At 47.0% G+C, this 14,154-nt stretch overlaps 1 protein-coding gene across 1 annotated transcript in view; it reads left to right on the top strand.

Moving 5' to 3' along the window:
* Nucleotides 1-14,154, top strand: part of Abcc4 (ATP binding cassette subfamily C member 4 (PEL blood group)) — a 204,686-nt gene that overhangs the window by 168,945 nt on the left and 21,587 nt on the right. Inside the window, exon 27 of the mRNA XM_075949138.1 lies at nucleotides 7,706-7,795. Coding sequence (XP_075805253.1) covers nucleotides 7,706-7,795 — 90 coding nt within the window. The remainder of the gene's footprint in view (nucleotides 1-7,705; nucleotides 7,796-14,154) is intronic.

Below are 14,154 nucleotides of genomic sequence, written 5' to 3'. Positions count from 1 at the left end.
TCATCTATTCCTTCCTACGCTGACCTGTAAAATAACAGAACTGCCCCTCCACTGCCATTCTGTGCACGCGTCTATGTGTGTGTGTCTGTGCATGCCCACGTGCGTGTTTCTGTGTGTGTGTGTGTGCGCGCGTGCATGCCCACGTGCGTGTGTGTGCGTGTGTCTGTGCATGTGTCTGAGTGTGTGTGCGTGCGCGCGCGTATCTGTGCGTGTGTCTGTGTGTCTGTGCACATGTGTCTGTGTGTTTCCATGCCCACGCATGTGTCTATGCGTGTGTTTGCATGCATATACATATTATATATATATATATATATAATATATATATGTAGGGAATGACAGAGATAGCCATTCACTTGTGTTTGTAACAGTGGCATTCACAGTAACCAGGAGGTGGGAACCACCCACACGTCTATCAACGGATGAATAGCTGAAGACAAAACAGCTTATACAAACAGTAGGAACTTTCTCAGCTTTACAAGAGGAAGAAATTCGGATGCGTGCTACAACATGGGTAAAAACTCTAAAAGCTCAGACCAGCCAGTCACAGAAAAACAGAGAGCAAATGGTTCTGCGCATGTGAGGACTGGTCAACTCTGTGGAGACACAGGAGCATGGCGTCCATCAGGGACTAGGGAAGGCTGGGATGGGAGCAGCTTTGTCTAATGGATATGGGGATAAAGCTCCTAAGAAAAACAAAAGCCCAGCGACTGTTGATGACCACTGCGTAAAAGTGTAGAGACAGTACTGTTGACCTGTGAGCCTGAAAGTGATAAAGAGGGGAGGGACCGGCGAAACAGCTCAGTGAGACAGACAACTTCTAAACCTAAAGGCCTGAGTTCAACTCTCATTTTACCCACAGGGCTGGAAGGAGAAAACCCAGTCCCAAAAGTTGTTCTCTCACCTCCCCAAGTACACCCGGGCACACGTGTGCGTGTGCATTCTCACATACATGTCATCGTAATAATAATGGTAAAACTCACTGATTAAGGGGCAGTCTTCATGTTGTGTATATATTCCGGCAAGCTCTTGTAAAGACCAAAACACAACCCTTGTAAGGACAAGAAAAAGTGGAAGCCGTCTCCCTTCCGATGAGGCTCTCTGAAGTGTGGCTACAGAAGAACTGGAGTTCAGACCCCAATGCTATCTGGGAAGATTTGTTCACCTGATCTTAGGCGTGTCTGTAAAGTCCTCGCGTCTGCGGATGAAAGGCTCTAGAAACGTGCCCCATGCTACTTTTTAATGCTGCTTAATAGAAAATGTTGTGTGCTCGTGTACATAAAAGAACTCTAAATAAAGAAGCGGCGTTAGATGATTCTTGGCTCCGCCGGGAATGTTTTGGAAGCACATCTGAGCGAAGACTGAATACACCTTGACATCACCGGGTTTGGTTCTGTTCCATGAGTTCCCACCCTCCCTTTGTGCGAATGCTCTGTGGATCTGCTCCCGGGAATGCGCTCACAAAGCGGTGCTAACAGAGCTCTGCATCCTTGTAGACCGTGATCACCAAGCATTGGAGGGCGCAGATCCTCTCTGTGCCTCTCTCCCAGATGCGAGTTGGTTGATAAAAGAAACAATTTAGAGAAAGCGTGCAGCACACAAAGCGCCCAGAATAGACTGTTTCAGGGCGTGTGCTTAATGTCAACACATCCTGTATGTCCCTCCTTCTCTGACGGCCTCCGTGAAGTAACCTCACCTGGCCGCAGTAGCTTAGCTCCTGCACAGACGCCTCATGAAGGAGCCACTACACAAGACCACGGAGGTGGCCCAGCATGTGGTTCTTAAGAATGTTCAGGAAATAGTAACTATTATTGAGGATTAGAATACCGGCCTTTAGGTATAGAACACATTCTAGAAAGATGTGGCTCATACATTTCAGTTCATGTTGCTGTAATCCCGGTGGGTTTCTTTAAATCAGATTATTTATATAAATAAAAGTTAGTGAGACAGGGAAAAAAGTCATCAAACTCCCCCAAACCCCACAGATACTTCTCAGAGACGGACAACAGGAACAAGGCTTTTCCCAATGTCTGGTCGCCCATTAATACTGGACAGCCAACGGGAAACCCTCTGTGTTTATTCTCCACCCCACCCACACCCTTCACCTTTCTGTAGCTGGCCAGGAGACGTCATTCCTCATGTCTGTGGGCTCCTTCACGTTTCTCCCTAACCTCTCAACCCCCCAACAATTCTGTTGTCACCCTCATTTGTCAGAGCTGGAAATGAAGGCACAGAAGCTGGGGAGCCAGGCTTCAACAGCAGTTTGGAGACATTCCCCATCCCCTGATCCTCTGGATCTTACTGGTTTAAACTGGGATCCGTGGCCAACAGGGTCTTGTGTATGCCTCCACACACACCTGCCCAGAAACAAACATCTCATAGTGCACAATTACTCCACCCTGTGCTGTGATATTTTCTATTCTATTTATTCTAGTCTAGTTCATATAAAAGACAAAATGATGATCACGAGCCACAAAAGTGATTTCATGAGCCACTGGTCACGCCTGCCCTTTGAAACGCTGGGCCCCGCTGCCCTGCCTGGGTGGACTGGGGCCTGCTGCCTATTAATACCCTGGGGAAGGGGAACCTTTGTCGTAGCCACCCTAGAAGGCAAGTAGGGCCAGGAAGGAAACTGAGACCTCATCTTATCTTACACAGTAGAAGCATCAGAATTCAGCACCAGCAAGCTCTGCATTCTTTTTCTTGATGCATGTTTGTAACGAAATGATGTCTGGCCAGATACTTCAGTCATTGCCTTTCTATCCGCCCTACCTAGAAAGGCCTCCCAAAACTATAGCCAAAGAAAATAAAGTCAGAAGTCAAGTCAAGCCAGCCAGCGGGCATCTTCTCCCGAGGTTCTTGGCACTGCCAGGCGGTTCCCAAAGACTGGTTTGTGAAGATTGTTTTGCCAGAAAAATTCAAGTGACACTGAGCACAGAAAGAAAAGCATTGCAGAAACCAGGATTTACTGTGCATCATGGGCTAAAAGAGTGCCAGGGGACTCAGCCAGGTCTCTCCTGTCGCCCACTCCCTAAAGGGGCAGGGGCCACAGTTGATGGTGCTACAAGTCCTGCTTGAGTGGCAGGTCCAGAGAGACCAGGCCAGTATCTTCTGGGGAACAGCAGCTTCCTGATCTCCTCTCAGCTCCTCCCTTGGGTCATGGTTAAGGTCTCATCTTCTTTGAACCTCCCAGGGGCAGTTCAGAAATAGGGGTTAAGGACCAAGTGGGTTCCCAAGAGCAGTGACAGGTCTGGACTGGATACCCTGCAGCCCTTTCGGTGACTAGGGCGGAGCTAAGAAGACAGCTGCGAAGCCACCCCTGTAACCTGGAGCAGAACCCGTGGTGGACACCTGGACTTCCTTTGTACTCCTCCCACTTTGCGGAAGAGAGTCCCAAGATGAACCTGGCTTCCGGAAATAGTTTATCAGAGAGCATCTGCAAACGTAGATTTCAATTTTTTTTTTCTGGATGGAATTTCTTAACAACCAGAGCCCTGTCTTTTTGGCACCAAGGAAATGTTTTCAACCAAAGAGCAATTTCGCCGCAAATTTCCCGTTTACAACAGGGGTTGATGTGCACTAGCAGCCAGAATCGCTGTCATGATCAAACAGATTCTTTTTGTATGTTTAATAGATTCCTTTTGTTTGTACCAAAACAAAAAAGCCAGGTGCTTTTTAAACAGCCCACTCTATTTTTTTTTTATTCCCCTAAGCTTTTAATGAGTTTAAAAGGTTAAGCAGAGCTGATTGTGTCTCTTTAAGGCCCCTTTCTGATGGTGTGTGTGTGTGTGTGTGTGTGTGTGTGTGTGTGTGTGTGTGTGTGTAAGAGAAAAGAGGGAAGGTTTGCTGTTACTAGTAAAGAAATACAATTGGATCCCAGCCTAATGCAGTTCGCCTTTGTTCCCGCTCACTGAAGTCTTCATTAAAACCCAAGGCACTTCTCCCTGGAGCTGGTGACCTTTTTGTATTTAAAGGCGACTTTACAGGACTTAAATTCTTCTTCCTTTGTGGGCGAACAATGTTCTTTTCTTCTGAAAATGCACGACTATCGGTTCATTCAGAGGCTACAGGATTCAAAGAAGAAAAGAAAGACCTGAGATTGAGTGACTTCAGGTGACTCCACCTTTGAGACCAGGAAAGATGCTTCCCAAATAAGGGTCTGGAGAAGAAGGGAGCTTGGGAGACACGTGAAAACATCAGTCCAGCTCCTGCTGAGTACAGATTTTAGGACAGGGGGGTTTCCTAGTTTGTGTCGCAAAAAGATTTAAGTGAGTGTTGAACTTTATGTTGTTCATTTTTAAGTGTCTTGGCCCCTGGTTGGCTTAAGTGTCTGAAGCTGTTTAAGGGGTTGAGTTTCTCCCTAACATAATGGAGGCCTGGCCTGCAGACAATGCTTTCAAAAGGCCTAAAGTCTCCCGACTATCGGCTTACTACCCCAGGTGCTCTCACTTAGACAGACCACCCTGGGGTGACGTGCCAGCCGCGGGGTGAGGAACAGCCAAACTTGCTACTGAATGGGACTCAAAGGTTTAAAACTTTCAACTTGAGGATGATCAGAAACAAATTTGATACTCATCTTCTGATTTTATTGATGTGCTGAACACATGCATTTATTTCTTTTCCTAATTCTACCATGCTAGCTAACTGGAGGTTAAATAAAACCCATATTAAAAACTGTACCATCAGAGAAAGGGCACCAATGCTAATAAATTCGGTTGTCTGTTCCTCCCATTGATCTCCACACTGAAATGTTCTTCCTGCCAGCAAACGTTTTTACAGCCCTTTTTATTTATAAGCCTAGTTTGTGAACTTCAGTGCATGGAGGTGGGCACTTTAAATAATAATACCTATCAGAATTGAAAATTAGCTTGACCCTTATCTCCTCTCTCAGTGTGTGTCTGCTGTGAACGCTTTTATGACCTTCTGAAGATAATATTAGGGCTTTTTATTTGGCAGGTGCATAAAGGAAGTGAGCACCATGTGTAGTATATGTTGGCGTAGTAAAACAACCATTGTGAACAAATTGCCTGCTGTTTTTAAAGAAAATATAGCTTCAACCAGTTAATGTTTCATTAAATCATTCTCCTTGTTCAACAAGTCTTGATGAAATTTTCCTTATGAAATATATATCCAGCGTGTTGTAACAAAGAAAATTGCTCTTTTATTTTCTTCTAATATTGCTAAATAAACATGAGAGATTGCCCAATATTCTCTTTAATTGGCAGTATAGATTTAATAGAGACCCTTATTTTAGTGAACAATGGTCTGGAGATAGTCAAGCCTCCCAAGGGCCTTCTGCTGAGGCTGACATTTAGAACACAAGATAGAGCAGGTATTTGTGTTCTGCATGGCCTGTGAAGGGTCTCTGACTGGTCCTCAGGTGTGTCCATGTGAAGGAGCCTCCTAAAGGAGAAGGTGTGGCTGAGACAGGCGGGAGGACCTGGTCAGGAGACGGGGCACTGGACCAGACTGTGCATTCCCATGACTGTTCACAGATAGCGCCATTCTACTGTGCTAATCATGAACATTTCGTCATGAACCAGGCTGCTCAGGACAGGGCATCGTGAGTCTAGGAGGTCGTGCCCGAGTCTAGACCTGACATTGGCTGTGTGGGATTTTGCTGTCCGAGAGGAGCCTGACGGTAACATCAGCTATCCTGGACAAGGAAAATGACCTGTCTTTAGTATAGACAACGAGGCCATCTCTCGCTTCTCTCATGGCTGATTCCTTGACCATGTTTACCTCTGGAGCTCCTCGTACATTCATCCTTAGAGCCACTCACTTGGGGTCCGTGAGTGACATAGCGGCCATGGCGTTGAGCCTTTGTGGTGCGTGAGGAGAGCATCAGAGAGAGGAAGGATGGTAGATGGCGGCATGCCCTCTGGGCCTCGTGTAAGCAGGAGCAGAGTCTGCCGTTCTCCTGGAGTCTCTGAGCTGATCGTGACTCGTGTGCGTGCGTGCGTGTGTGTGTGCGTGCGTGTGTGTGTGCGTGCGTGCATGTGTGTGTGTGTGTTAGAGTCTCTGAGCTGATCGTGACTCGTGTGCGTGCGTGCGTGCGTGTGCGTGTGTGCGTGTGTGTGCGTGTGTGTGTGTGTGTGTGTGCGTGCGTGCGTGTGTGCGTGCGTGTGTGCGTGTGTGCGTGTGTGTGTGTGCGTGTGTGTGTGTGTGTTAGAGTCTCTGAGCTGATCGTGACTCGTGTGTGTGTGTGTGCGTGCGTGTGTGTGCGTGTGTGTGCGTGTGTGTGCGTGTGTGTGTGCGCGTGCGTGTGTGTGTGTGTGTGTGTGTGTGTTAGAGTGCATGGGGGTGTATGTGCACGCACTCACAGGCGCACGAGAGGGCGTATGTGTGTCTGTCTCTGTGTGTGTTTTAAATCTGAAGCCAGTGGAATGACGTTTATGCTGGATAAATTCCCGCCATATGTAGGCAGCTACTTAGTCTCTCTTAAATTCTGTAATTTTAAGCATAATCTTAGATAAGCCTTTTGTGTTCAGTTCAATTCAATAGCCATTTTCAAATTTCTTAAGGTAGTCCAATCAACTTTGCACAAATAAAATACAGTGATAGTGTCATTTAGCTTGGGGATTTTGCTGAGGGGTACATATTTGGGAGTGGTACACCACTGAACTTCTACATCCACATTTTTCTGTCGCCAGTCTAAAATTTAGAGGCAGGTGACAGTATGTCTTTGGAGAAAAGTCCCCCTCTTCCTTCTCTTCCTCCTCCTCTGTCTTATAAGCGTTAAAGTCCCTGCCTCAAGGCTGGGTGACTTCCCACATTTATAGCCCAAGTGCAGTTTTCCAGGACCTGTGGAAGAACCATGGCTTCTCGATTTCTATATCTATGCCTTTCACTGAGAACAGCCAATTGGTCTCTTCTCCTCTATGCATGTCTAGGTTATGAGATTGATAGGCTCTTCTAGTAGAAAATCCGTACAGCCTTCCTAAGCCTACCTAGAAGGTGCTCCCTTGAAATCTAGAAGGCGGCCTGTGATTCAGGAGCAGTTTCCCTGTGGGCTCCTCCTGAAACACGAGGATGGAAGATGTATTGCCACCTTGCTTCACAATGGGTTTCAGGTGACCTTGCCCTTGAAGGTAATGAGGTTGCATTCAGACAGGTAACCCTGATGATGCCCAGGCAAGGTGGTGTGGGGACTGGCTGATGCAACCTCAGGGGCCATTCCCATCCGGTGTCACTGGCCCCATTAACTGGTATCCTCTTTGAACAAAGAATAGAACGCGTCCCGACAGGATTCAAAGAGATTCCGATCCCAGAAGACGCTTTATCAAAGGAGAAAATACCGAACAGTTTTCACCTCAAGCACAAACTTCAACTAATCATGCTAATTCTTGTTTTCCAGAATCCTAATCAGGATTGGCAAGTCATTTTTATAGTTCGGTTGATGTCATGTTACTCAAATAAATATATCTGTGTTTACTTCCAGGAAAGCTCTCAGCAACAGGAACTCCCCTTTTCCCTCTTTCCCTCCTTAAAATGGCACCCCGCCATGGTTTCTTTTGCTAGAGTTCAGAGCTCCAACAAGACATTTTAGGTCACATTTTTGTAGGAGGGGAAATTAAAATAGAGATGACCTCTGGTAAATAAGTGTGCGAAACGTTAGAACTGATGGTTCTAGTGAGCTTTGATGTGTTCGTTCGCCTGTCTTTTCTGCTCTGAAAGTCAGATGCCATTCACTCTTCTGGGCTTTTAGGAACCTGTTCTGTTCACTGGAACAATGAGGAAGAACCTGGACCCCTTCAATGAGCACACTGATGAGGAGCTGTGGAACGCCTTAGAAGAGGTAAGCGACCTCCTTCATCACGGATGTGATGCGTATGTGCGTGTGTTCAGAGCAAGCCTTTCATGGGAGCTGGTGGGAGCTCATGGCTCTTTATTTGACCCCTCGGGGAGCATTCACGAGCTGGGTGGGTGTAGAGTATGTATTGATGATGGCAATCCAAAATAATATACCTCGTGCTGCTCCAAAAGCTGGCTCAGTCAATACATGATCTTACTTGTCCTTCGCAGAGCTCAAACTCCCCTAGTGACTAAGTAGCCTGAGCCACTATTGTGAGAAGTCTCCCCGGGGGCAGACGCATAAAAAATATCTACCCACTCGGTATTCATATAGTCCCAAGACTAAAACTGAGTTCATTTCCACCGAAGATCCCCCTGGGGAACCAGTGGGTTTATTAGGTCACTTACAGAGCATGGATGAGAACGTTGCAGGCAGAAGTATGGGTGACCCCGCAGCAGCCACTAACATCTGGAACATCTGTCTCTAACGTGGGTGGTGGCTTTGTAGAGCGAGTCCCCGTTCCAGGAACCTCCCCCTGTCTACTCTAGCTCCTCCCTGAGACCCCCAAGTCCATGTGCAGGGCCGAGGCCGTTCAGGGCAGAATTGCGTGCAGGTGAGCAGAAGGCGTGACTGTGACGTCAGGTCTAGTGGCCCTCGCCCGCCGTCCGCTCCTCCTGCGGGAGGATGTCAGCGGTCCACGGGCTGTCTTGCCCGACTCCCGGAAGTACGCACAGCTGACATGATAATGATGGGCGGTTCTGCTCAGAAGGCGCAGACTGCCACAGCCGTTCACCCCACCGCTCCGTTTTCGGGGAGCATCTAGGAAAATGAGGCACTTGTTTTCATTACTAACAGAACAAAAAGTGAGATCATACTTACACGGTGCTTCGGAGCCTCCTCAGGGGGTGTTTGTGAGGGCAAATTACACAGACTACGGGAGTGATACTTACTGACAACCCTGTCATTGTGACGCCACAGGGAGTCCAGCTCGCAGACTCCTGGAGCCTTGGCTACCTTTCTGTATTGGTACCTTTAATCTGGGAGGATTTTCTTATTATTTGTGGAGCGCGTCCCTGCAGACCGCTTCTTGGGGATTCCTTTCCCACACAGGCGAGGATTTTGACCATTAAGTTGCTTCTGGTCTATATGTTTAGAGATAATTATTTTGCAAGTTCCCTCTAGTTCTGCAAATTAATTGTAAGCTGCTTAATAATAGAAATCATATCTTAGACCACAATCCCTCCTAAGACCTAGCTTGGTTTTAATTTTAAAAAGTAAGCATTTAATCAATATGTGAGCATGGCTTATTTCTTAAAAAACAAAAACTAGAAAACACAAAACCTCAGGGATCAGCGGTTAATGTTTTGAGGTAGCTCACTCATCCCTGTCACCCTTTCAGGTACGCTCTGAAATCTTTAGCTTAAGATGGGTTCTGACTGTGGGCACACCAGTTTGGAGGGCTGGCGGCTTCCTGCCAGTAGTTCCTGCTTCTGAAGGCATGTCAGTGCCAAGTCATTACACACCCACCCCGCTTCCCAGCAGCTGCGGGGACTTTGTTTTCCCAGCTTGGGCCAGCTACCTTCTTCTCCAAGTCCAACCAGAATGGTGGCTGGTCTCCGGTTTCATCCATCTGTGAGATTTTTCTGTAGGAAAATTCTAAGAAGATGTAGGGAAAGAACAGTTACACATTGGAGATCACAGAGGATGGAAAGACAGGACAAAGCAACAGCAAGCCTGTGACACGCCCCGAGAAAACAGGAATTACTAGTAAATCATTTTTTCTCTTCGCTTCAGAGCTTAAATTTCTCTTCAGAGATTCTCAGATAGTAAAATCACTTTAGAAATACATCGTTCCATGAGCAGTGAAGAAATGCTAATTGAGACCCAGTCCCGTCCAAAGGCATCTTCAAACTTGGGTGCCTGACACCTATTTTCGTCTGTTATAGACAAAATGAATTTTTTGTAGCTTCTCGCATACGACAAAAGAGGTGGCAGAAGCGTCGGACAGTCCTGAGGGTCGCCTGTGTTCATGCTCCACCTGAGGCTGCTGTAGACAGAAATGAGAAAAGACACAGACAGACCAGAGTGCCAGCATGGTGGGGGTCTGCGCCCTGTGTCTGGGTTTCCTTGTGCATCAGGAGAGACGTATGGCATTACCCCGTCATGGGTTTTCTTTAGCAACGCTTTGCCTTGCTAATATTTTTAAAAAGCAGAGTAGGATATTTTCTAAACATTAGAATCAATATTATATTTATGATATAGTTTCAGCTGCCTGTGGGGGGGTATGCTGGAAGCGACTGTGTGTCTGTGTGTGTGCGTGCGTATGTGAGTGTGCGTGTGTGTGTCTGAGGAGGTAAGCTGGAAGCAAGTGTGCGTGTGTGTGAGTGTGCATGTGTCTGAGGAGGTACGCTGGAAGCGAGCGTGTGCGCGCATGCACGTGTGCATGTGTGTGTGTCTGGGGAGGTACGCTGGAAGCGAGTGTGTGCATCTGTGTGTGCACATGTGCATGTGTGTGTATCTGGGGAGGTACACTGGAAGCGAGCGTGTGCGCGCATGCACGTGTGCGTGTGTGTGTCTGGGGAGGTTCGCTGGAAGCGAGTGTGTGCGTCTGTGTGTGCATGTGTGTGTGTGTGTGTATCTGGGGAGGTACACTGGAAGCAAGCGTGTGCGCGCATGCACGTGTGCGTGTGTGTGTCTGGGGAGGTTCGCTGGAAGCGAGTGTGTGCATCTGTGTGTGCACATGTGCATGTGTGTGTATCTGGGGAGGTACACTGGAAGCAAGCGTGTGCGCGCATGCACGTGTGCGTGTGTGTGTCTGGGGAGGTTCGCTGGAAGCGAGTGTGTGCGTCTGTGTGTGCATGTGTGTGTGTGTGTGTGTCTAGGGAGGTACACTGGAAGCAACCAGGCAGGTTCCCTGGATTGCCGTATCCCATTCTCTCTGTGGCGTCGTCTTTACAGTGTTTCTAAACCAGAGCAAATTCTGCCCTGTGAATGGTAGGAAAGCTGATGGCCTTGGTTGTTCTTGTTAAGACTAAAACCTGACTGAGGGTCTATGGACTTAAGGATAACCTGTGTAAGAAAGAGAGAGACAGAGAGAGACGGGGGGGGGGGGGGAGGAGGAACCAAAGAACACCCGACCCTTTTGTCAATGATGTGAATGCAGATGGGAGCCCAAGCCCATGGAGTTCACGTGAGGATCTTTCAGAGAGCACTGTCATCTCTAACAACCTCAAGTAGAAAGAACTGTGTTTTTAAAGCCCTCCTATTTCTTACTAATACCAGAGGGGGTAAAAATCAAATTTGTCTTTCAGAAGAGAAACTATCTTATGAATATTGTTCATTTTGTTTTTTTAACTTTCTGGATGTACTGAAAGTTCCCTCTGAATAAAAGCTAATAACAGAAGAAATGTTGCTGCTATTAGTATCTACTGGAGCGTCCAGGAAGCAGCAGCAGCTCAACAAGAAGACAGAGGTGGTCGCTAGCTATGGAACCTGCCAATTGCTCACAGCAGTTAAAACCAGCAGCGCATCAGCCCTGCGTTATTTCTGTTGTAAATAGCATGGACCCCAGGACAGACCGTGAAGAATAGTCTGGGTCTGCAGGTGTGAGACCCATTTAGTCAGGGTCCTCATGGACGGGGTCTGTTAGGATGCTGGGCATCTCCCTGGCGCATGAATTCTAATTGTCCTTAATAATAAAAACCCGGAGTCAGATATTAGTGGGGGAAACTAGTGAGAGCTCAGAGAAGCAGAGTGACCAGCCACTGGAGAGACCTTTTACCTCTACCAGTGCTCGGACTGGAGGGGCAGTCCTGTCTCTGTGATTCCTCAGAGTGCGTCTTCAGACTGCACTGAGCTCCTGTCTCCTCCTGCCTCATCTTCCTCTCTCCACCCAGCCCTATCACTTCCTGTCTCCACCTCTCTAGTGCTGGGATTAAAGCTGTGAGCTGCTACCACTTGGCTCTGTTTCTCTTTTAGACTAATTCAGTCTGGTGTATCCCAGGGTGGCCTTGAACTTACAGCGGTCAGTCCGTCTCTGTCTCCCAAGTTCTGGGATTCAAAGTGTGTGCCAACACTGCCTGGCTTCTGTGGCTAACTCGTGGCTTAGCTCTGCGCTCTGATCCTCAGGGAAGCTTTATTTGTCGGAACACAAACAAAATATCACTACGGGAGACCATGGCAAAGGCAAGTGAGCACCCATCAGGAAGTGTGTGACTTAGCGCTTTTCCACGCATGGCCTCATCCGTGGATTTCCTGGACTGGGCTCTATTGTGGCTTCATTCAGTGATCGCATCTCGGCCTCTTTTTCCAACCACAGCAGCCTTTCTTGATGTAACGTCAGTAAGTCTGTCTGTTGCTTTTCTGTTGCTGTGACCGGACACCCGGATGAGAGCATCTTGGGGAAGAGAGGGCTCGCTCTGGCTTATTGTTCCAGAGGGATAAAATCTGTCGTGGCAAGGGAGGCATGGAACAGACAGCAGGAAGCTGGCCCCTCACATTTTCGTCCACACACAGGGGGTGGAAAGAAAGGTAACAGGAATTGGGAGGAGGCTATACGCCCTCAAAGCCCACCCCAGTGGCCTCCTCCACCAAGACTGCACCTCCTAAAGGTGCCATGGCCTCCCTAGACAGCAACACTGACTGGGGACCACTCAAACACGTGAGCCTATAAGGGACATTTCTCATTCAGATTACCATAGCAAGTTTCAAAGAGAGGGAAGCAGAGGCTAACGCCCCTATCAATCTGCAAAGGATTCTGGGATGTCTTCCATGCGATATGCATAGTAGGGAAGATGGTTGTAATGATAGCTTCAGAGAATTTATGAGCACTATCAATTTTGTGTATTTCATTGTTTTTCCAAACTTACATAATATGAACTATTTTGTACTTAAATAAACAGTTTAGAATACTATAATTGGATCAACTTTCCTGAAATTATAGTTTTAAGATGCTTTCCATATTTTAAGTGTGACTATTATGATATCCTGGGACCAATTAACGTTTATAAGCCATATGTTTCTTTTGCAATGCCATGTAATGTGATTGCATTCTATATAAAGTATATATATTCATATGAATTCATTCTCTAACCTGTAGACACAGATATGGACGAGACATTCTTCTGACTCATCATGTGTTCGCACAGTTCTTTATTGAGAGCGTGCTATGTAGGCATCGTAGATTCTTAAGCTATTACAGTAATCATCAAGATAGGCAGAACACTCCCACTTGGAGCTGGAATTCTTGTGGAGAAGTTGGGACATCAGTAAATGGTTATGCATTCAAAATGCAGACTAGTCAGTGCAATGAACCTCAGAACATGAAGAGAGCCGGGTGACGGCATTGTTAGTAATAGGTAACGCCGATTGATCTCTTTGTAGCAGGCGCTGCTGTAAATACTTACTTGTGGTGACTCATTTTCTATCCCAGCAGGCAGTGTTTGGAGATAGACATCTGGGTTATGATAACATTGTGTTTCATTTGCAGGTAAGAAAGCTGAGACAGGGAAAAGTCAGGAATTCGTCATTGGCAGAGCCAGGTGGAACTTAAGCTCAGGCTTTTACTTTTTTTCCTGGTTTTTCAAGATAGGGTTTTTATGTAGCTTTGGAGCCTGTTCTCACACTCACTCTGTAGACCAGTCTGGCCTCGAACTCACAAAGATCCGCCTGCCTCTGCCTCCTGAGTGCTGGGACTAATGGCATGCACTACCACCACCCGGCTAGGTTTACGTTTTTCAGTTTACAAATTTAAAATCTGGGCTAGGGAGATAGCTCGGTTGACAAAGGACTTGCCTTACAAGCCTGGGGATCTCAGTTCGAGCCCCAGAGCCCACTAATCAATCTGTTGCTCTCTGAATAAAGTGTATGGATGGACCCTTTGTTCTGAAACTCTCAAGGATAGTCCAAGTTTGGCCTTAGTTCTGTAAAATTTCTCCAGGAGCAAATATTCATAGGACCGAACCACAACCCAGTGATGTAGTCTGATGTCTTATTATTCAACTTATTATTCAGGTTTGCAAAGATAGATTACTAGAAGTATATGTTAGACAGGCAATAAGGTATTGCATTGTCCTTTCCGTGGGTTGTCATTCACTGTGGAATATCACTGTGGTTAAGTAGATGCATGTGATAGCTTCAGTGATGGGAGACTGAACTTAGGAAGGGACGTGCTCCGGGGATCCTGACACTGAATAAGTAGTTCCCAATTGTTTGAGCTTTTGAAGGCTTTTGTGGTTGATAAAACCTTCCAGGATGGGAGGGTACCTACGACATTCTTTCTTCAGAGGGCTCTGCGGAATTCCTACTTAGCTCCTGTGCAGAATGTCTCTTGGGGGACTTGACTGTAGTGATCCTGTTTTTCA

Source organism: Microtus pennsylvanicus, chromosome 15 (genome assembly GCF_037038515.1).
Source record: "Microtus pennsylvanicus isolate mMicPen1 chromosome 15, mMicPen1.hap1, whole genome shotgun sequence".
In the NCBI taxonomy this organism is placed as follows: domain Eukaryota; kingdom Metazoa; phylum Chordata; class Mammalia; order Rodentia; family Cricetidae; genus Microtus; species Microtus pennsylvanicus.
This window is presented reverse-complemented; position numbering and strand designations above follow the sequence as displayed.